This window comes from Gymnoscopelus microlampas (assembly GCF_963454915.1).
Source record: "Gymnoscopelus microlampas genome assembly, contig: SCAFFOLD_149, whole genome shotgun sequence".
NCBI lineage: Eukaryota > Metazoa > Chordata > Actinopteri > Myctophiformes > Myctophidae > Gymnoscopelus > Gymnoscopelus microlampas.
The window spans coordinates 27,501-35,000 of NW_028155864.1; the positions used below are offsets into that span (position 1 = coordinate 27,501).

Genomic DNA, 7,500 nt, shown 5'->3' on the forward strand with positions numbered 1-7,500 from the left:
TAGATAGGCTTATACCACACACACACGCACGCACTCGCATGCACGCACGGCGCGCGCACACACACACACATACGCGCTGCGCACACACACACACACACACACACACACACACACACACACACACACACACACACACTACGAGTGATCAAAGAACAGTGGGAAGAAAGGAGAAGGCCGTTTAAACCATTAACACCGGGAACACATCTGTGTAACCGTTTTAACCATTATTTTATACTTTGGGATATTCAAAAATAGTAGATATACAAGCTCATAGCGCGCTATGAGCTTGTATATCCGCTATTTTCGAAGAACTGTGCAAATCTTTGAATATATATATATATATATACATTTTTTAAAGCAAACCTTTTTAACTCAAATCTTTGCTTCTGGGGGGTCCCTGGAACAAAATATTTTGAGATGGGGGTCCACGGCCATATATATTATATCATTTTGGGTGGTCCTTGACATGGAAAACGTTTTGAAAAAACTGTTAGGATTTAGAAGACATTTGTAGAATCCCCCAGAAGCAAAGATTTGAGTTACAAATGTTCGCTTTAAAAAATATACATATTCAAAGATTTGCACACATTTTAACTATATATATATATTTCTTTAAACAGATCTACAAGCTCATAGCGCGGCACTCGGTGCTATGACACACAGACACACTCCCGGTTCGAAAGGGTTAAGGATTGTATTGTACGACAATGAGCTAGCTAGCTATACGCCGCCGCGCTGCGTGAGTGCATCAATCAAAACGACTCTTTAATACACACTATACCGTCGTAATCTCTGAGCAAGCAAACGGGACTCCCATGTGGGACGCAGGACTTCAGGTGTAGCTCCCCGTGCAGCTGTTCTCTGCTTAGCGTGATGGTGTTGCTAATGTGCTCATTACTGTTCCGCTGAGCTGATTATCGTCTAATGTAAATGAATGTTTTGGGGGCTTGTTGTAAGTATAAGAATGCAGTGCAGGTGCATTACCTGCCTTGCTTAATTCTTCTCCCCCCCCTCCTCCTTTTCCTTCTCCCTCCCTCTCTCTCGTCTGTCTCTCTCTTTTGTCTTTCTCTCTTCCTTTCCCACGTCTGAGCTCTTCCTCCCGTTGGCTCGCCATGTCTTCCTTCACTGTCATACTATACCCGTCTTCTATCATTCCACGCGTGTTCCCCACGCTAGGCCAGACCTAGCCGGTTGAGTGTCTGAACGGAAGCACCGGAATTAGGCGGAAGTACCGCCGAAGGAAATGGCGTTGACACTTTACAAATATGTTTACACTCTCCGTGAATGAAACGAGTGGTGTGATTGGTCGAAAAAGATTGTTTCCGGGGGAAATACAGACGACGGAAGTCTCTCCTGGGGACGAGCCTACACGGTCCCAGACTCGTCTCCCTTCTGGCTCCCAAACTGTGGAATGAACTCCCCATTGCAGTCAGAACTGCAGACTCACTCCCAATCTTCCTCCGTAATCTGAAGACTCACCTCTTCAGACTCCACCTTAACCCGTAGCACTTGCCCCTATAGCCTTGACGACCATGCAGGATTATGCAAAGGTTAAAATGTAATGACAGATGTCAGGTTCATTTGTAGACCTGGCATCCTATAGTGCAGTGGTTCTCAAACTTTTTCATGTCAAGGACCCCCAAATTGACACTTATTACCCCGCGTACCCCCATTTGAAAAGATAAGCCAGGGACCCCAATAAGAGAAGGTTTTTACGGCTCTCTAGCAGTGATTCTCAACCATTTTCATTTCAAGGACCCCCCAGTTTGACATGCATTAGGCTACGGACCCCCATCTAGTGGCATTTATACCTCTGGGACCCCAATTCACATTGTAAAACCAATGTCAATTTAACTCTGAGAGTGTACAAATGGAACCAAATGGACCCGTTAGGGTCCATTTGGTTCCATTTGTACACTCTCTGAGTTACAGACCCATAAGGGTCCATTTGGTTCCTGTCCATCATTTAGCTGGGGACCCCCTGGAACCCCCTCAAGTACCCCTGGGGGTCCCCGGACCCCACTTTGAGAACCAACGCTATAGTGTGTATAGTTTCAATGTACAGATTATTCATTTTTACTGCTGTTTAGACTGATGATATGTTCTTGGTTTACCTATGATGCTAAATCACTATTTCTATGCATTTGATGTGTTACCTCGTGTTTACCCTGCTTGCTGTAAATTGCTCTGGCTTAAGAGCGTCTGCTAAATGGCTTAATTGTAAATTCACCCTCTCTCTCTCTCTCCCTCTGTCTCTCTCTCTCTCTCTCTCTCCCTCCACACAGGGCTGACCACGGCGGAGTATTACCACCAGATGGCGCTGCTGGCAGGCCACCGGAGCCCCTACGCCGCTGACCTGCTGCCCTCCGTGGCCTCCACGGCCGGGGCGGGTAGCACCGCCCTGCACATGGAGTACCTGCAGGCCATGGAGAGTAAGTCACGCCTCAACCCTAACCCTGGCCCCTAACCCTGGCCCCGCTCTGGTCCATAGCGTTAGAAGGAGTTCTCCTTAACACATCCACTGCCAAGGGCTAATCTCATAATGTACTCACCAGTGCCAAGGTTTTATTGTTGTTTTTTGTTTTTTTCAAGTCGCCATAGGCCCCGTTAAAATCCTTTAGAATCCGCGATGGACTGCTTGTAAACAACCGGCACATGTCCCTTCGTCTTTTAGTCCAGACCGCGTGTCTAACGGAGCCGCCGTGTTTGAGTTCTGACCGTTTATGTTAACATGGGAAATGCGAGGAGGAAAAACTACACAGGTTTTACAAGGCTTTCAGTGTCCCACTTAGAATGGAGGCCGACGGGAAACAAAAAACGGGATATTACTTCCGGTGGTGTTACACTGAAAATGGTCCCCCTAGAAAATTGAAAAAAAAAAAAAAAAGGAAAAAAAGGAAAAAGCACCCGGACCGTAGGACTACGGTCTCGGCGCTTAACAGTTGGATTTAACGGACCGTAGGACTACGTTCTTGGCGGTTAATGTGTTAACGCTATGGTACTTTCGAGCAGCCTCTCATCTGTAGTAAAAACAAAAAATACCTTTAGCTACTCATCAAAACAAATAGGGTTTTATGGAGTTGAAAGTCTACTCTACTCAGTGGGAACACTCTGAGCCCCCCACCTCACGTCTAAAATACACTTTTTGTCCAGAAAAGAAAATATCTCACCTGAAGGAAAAATCTGGTCAATAGAAAAAGTCCATTGACCAGATCTGTAGAGGGCGCTGTGGAGTAACCAAAGACATATCTATAGCAACCACGAGTACTATCAGAATATAGAGCTATTTAACACTTATTTCAACCACAGAATATCACTTACCCTACCTTTACGACTCATGTATAACAAGAGCCGCTCTTAGGGCTGTGTGTTGATTCAGACTTGCTGTCTTGGGCCTCAGTTGAGCATTTAATTCTAAGATGAAGTAATGGCCAAGAAATCTGCTCTCAGAGGCGTGGTGTCTACAGCATTGGTTCTCAAAGTGGGGTCCGGGGACCCCCAGGGTTCCTTGAGGGAGTTCCAGGGGGTCCCCAGCTAAATGATTTTACAATATAAATTGGGGTCCCAGAAATAGAAATGTCATTAAATGGGGGTCCGTAGCCTAAAATGCATGTCAAACTGGTCATTAAAATGGTTGAGAATTACTGCTAGAGCCGTAAAAATCTTCTCTTATGGGGAGTCCTTGGCTTATCTTTTCAAATGGGGGTCTGCGGGCTAATAAGTGTCAATTTGGGGGTCCTTGACATGAAAAGGTTTGAGAACCACTGGTCTACAGCACACTGATCTAACTCTTCATCCATAAAAGATACAGTATATCAAATTCTTCACTGCGAAAAACAATGTTAATATTTTGGGTAGCAAAGAAAAACGACAAAGTCAAGTTCATGTTCAGCGGTTATTATTATACCTCAAAGCAAGGCAATTCTAACAAAGTCAGTGAATTAGTAGTAGTAGTAGTAGTAGTAGTAGTAGTCGAGTCTTGAAGGCACATTCACAACAACACACCTGCATTAGCAGCAGCTATTTATAGATCTACGTTTTAACAACCCGACCATAAGCCGGAGCTAATAACTGCACTGACACGATTTAAATGAGCTATTGTCTTAATGTGGTGGGGCTGCGGAGGACTTATGCTAATGAGTTATTTTAAAGTGTAAATAGGAAATTAAACGCGTGCGGATCCTCGGTGAGGTCGGACAGCCTCGACCCCGTTTCCCTTTGATGAGAATGTATTTAGTCAGGCAGACACCGCTTCCGCGGAAATCCGGGGTGAAGTTCCCTCCGTATTCCGCCGAACAAACTAATTAACCCGTTCCAACCGGGAACCGCATCTGTGTAACCATTATTTTATACTTTAGGCCATTCAAAAATAGCAGATATACAAGCTCATAGCGCGGCACCAAGTGATGAGCTTGTAGATCTGCTATTTTTTTTAAATCGTGCAAAAATGTTTAAAATCTTTGAATATATATATTTTTTAAAACGAACATTTTTTTACTCAAATCTTTGCTTCTGGGGGTCCCTGGAACAACATATCTTGAGATAGGGGCCAAATATTTGGGGGTCCTTGACATGAAAAAGATTGAGAACCACTGATATAGAAACATAAGTTTTTTTCAGGAAACTGTTTTTGGGAATCGGCTTCAGGCCTCAATGGGTTAAAACTAGCCAAACTTGCGCGGGTATCAGAAAATTAATTGCTATTAAGTGGGAATTGGATTGTCCCACCATTCATCACCGGAGAAATCCCCTTTCTTCTGTGTCACTGTTTAAGATTAATAGACTGAAACCAGGGAAAAAAAGAGAAAAAACAATTAGGGCCAAATTTCAAACGAAGGACGCAGCTCCGTCTCTCTTCGCGTAAAAATGGCCTGTGATCATTGGCAGTAATAACTCATCATGTTTTAACAATGTGTTGGAAAAAATGTACACTTTGAAAAACTTTCTTTAAGGATTTTTAGAAGAAGACGACAATACAAAACATAAATGAAAGGCTATATGTCGTATCAAGAGAGGTTTCGCTAACAATGCGAGCTAGCATGTTGTAGCGGCTATTTTAGTCTCCTTCCCCATCAGTGTAATTACCGTCAGAAAGAGCCTGGCTAATGAAACAATGAGCCTGTCTTTACAGTTTGTGCTTTAATAAGGCTATTGTCTGCCTCCTTTGCCGCCTAATTAACGATAGCGCTTATGGATCAACCTGCTAACATCTTTATTTGGGGAGCTCTCTACCAGCTAATTATCCTGTTCTCGTTGCTGTATCTTTTCTCCTCACCAATTTCATAGTGTTTTGTTTATTAATGCTCTCGGTCTCAGTAACATTTAGACCTTTTGTTTTGAGCAACTGAAACACTTTGGTTTCAAAACAGAACGCTGGTTAATTACGTTTGTTGATTAATGTCGCCGTGTCGCCTGATTGTGGTAGATGTTGGATAACTTCATCTGTTCAGTGAAGTTTTACCTTAAAAGGATAGTGCACCCCCAAAATTACTTTTTTCTTATGTATTATTCACCCCGTGGAGACTTGAATTCATGGATATTTTTTTGTTTTTGTCTCATTTTTAAGCCAATAATTTGATGACCACCGGACCGGTAAGCAGCGGTTCCGGTAGGAGACACAAAGGAGACTCTTTGTGTCTGCCTAATCCATAGGGAAAAAAGTCATTTTGGGGGTGCACTATCCTTTTAACACATTGAGTGCCAAAAACAGTCCGGACCGTTTTTGAGAAGCTTATGTGCCATAAACAGTCCGGACCGTTTTTGGTCCATTTTTTTATTATATATATTTTTCCCACGTGGGGCGCTCTAACAAAACTTTGGGATCATCCAGGGAGTCTCTGAGAAGGAGAGGCCGGATGTGGATCCATGTCAAAAATGCTTCCGGTCGGCCGCTCCAATGTTAACTCCTTGACTAAAAGCTTAATATCTCCATTTCTTTTTAACGTGGTGGAAGCGAGCCGTTTTCGATCGGCGATCACTCTGCAATGGAGGATCGCATTAGAAATATTATTGCTCAAGGCGTTAGTCGGGACCCTCCGCCGTCTCGCACACAGGCTTTGTTTACATGCCGGGCATGCTCAAACATTCGGTGCGCGGCCCCCGCGAGGGCGGCCTGGAGCGGGAGGCGGTCCTCGCTCTGAGTAGCGCTCCAACCTTTTTATAACCAGCTCCGCGCTCACGTCAAAATCGCGTCGCTCCGCTCCGCTCACATGCTCTGCTACGGAGTACAAATTTTGTACATGGACTAAAACCACCAATAGGGACGAACTGTAATGACTTAAGCCCCGCCCCCTCTGTCTTGGCTGTATTGGCTGGCTTTGAACAGCCATTATTCCAGTTTGCAGCATGCTACCAAGTACAAATTTGGTAAGTGGACTCAGACCACCAATAGGGACGAACTGAAATTAGTTAAGCCCTGCCCCAAAGGCACCGCTTCCTTCACACAGGGTGTGATTTTTTTTTTCCCAAAACCGCCGTCAGTCCGCTGTCTGAACCCCCCCCCCCCCCCCCCCCCCATTCAACCCCAACCGCCCCCGGTAGGTGTTGAATTAATGACGCGCAGTCTAACCAGCCGTCCTGTCCATAAATCAAGAGGAAATTAGAGGGACGGTCCTACTTACAGGGCCAGGATGGGACTCTCTCTCTCTCTCTCTCTCTCTCTCTCTCTCTCTCTCTCTCTCTCTCTCTCTCTCTCTCTCGCTCTCTCTCTCTCTCCCTCCGTCCCTCTCTCTCTCTCTCTCTCTCTCTCTCTCTCTCTCTCTCTCTCTCTCGCTCTCTCTCTCCCTCCGTCCGTCCCTCTCTCCCTCTCTCTCTCTCTCTCTCTCTCTCCCTCTCGCTCTCTCTCCCTCCGTCCCTCTCTCCCTCTCTCTCTCTCTCTCTCTCTCTCCCTCCGTCCCTCTCTCCCTCTCTCTCTCTCTCTCTCTCCCTCCCTACGTCCCTCTCTCTCTCTCTCTCTCTCTCTCTCTCTCTCTCTCTCTCTCTCTCTCCCGACCTCCGTCCCTCTCTCTTTCTCCCTCTCTCCCTCTCTCGCTCTTACCTCTTTCACCGGTTGGCCGATTTATCATTTGGTCTGTGCATTAATAAACACCTACTCCCAGGAGGCTTTGCGGTGATGGGAGTCGCCGTCCCCCCCGTCCCCCCCAGCCTCGCGTAGCCAGACTATATCACTGTGTGGATATGAGTCTGGTGCTCAAAACAATTGGCTCTGGACGCAATTGGTTAGACCTACTACCAATCACCAGTCTCCAATATTTGAATACTGGGCCCTGATTGGTCACCCCAGACTTCTGGAGCAGGAAATGGATCCCGGAACGGAGCGGTGCCAGACTCATATCGCAGAGGGCTACGCCCCCCCCCCCCCCCTCTTACATCATACATCTAATCTAACCCCCACCGCCCTCCTCTTAATTCACCACAGGTGGAGGCTCACACACTTGGGTGTGTTCAGCTTGTTCAGTCGGATTTTAAGGGGGGATTTTGGGGGAACCATTACGGAATCGG

At 45.9% G+C, this 7,500-nt stretch overlaps 1 protein-coding gene across 1 annotated transcript in view; it reads left to right on the plus strand.

The window, feature by feature from the left end:
• The window catches only part of LOC311041198 (transcriptional activator GLI3-like), a gene marked incomplete at both ends in the record, with an annotated part of 35,646 nt that overhangs the window by 9,670 nt on the left and 18,476 nt on the right, over positions 1-7,500 (plus strand). Inside the window, one exon of the mRNA XM_084086102.1 lies at positions 2,286-2,432. Within this exon, the coding sequence (XP_083942228.1) occupies positions 2,286-2,432 (147 nt within the window). The remainder of the gene's footprint in view (positions 1-2,285; positions 2,433-7,500) is intronic.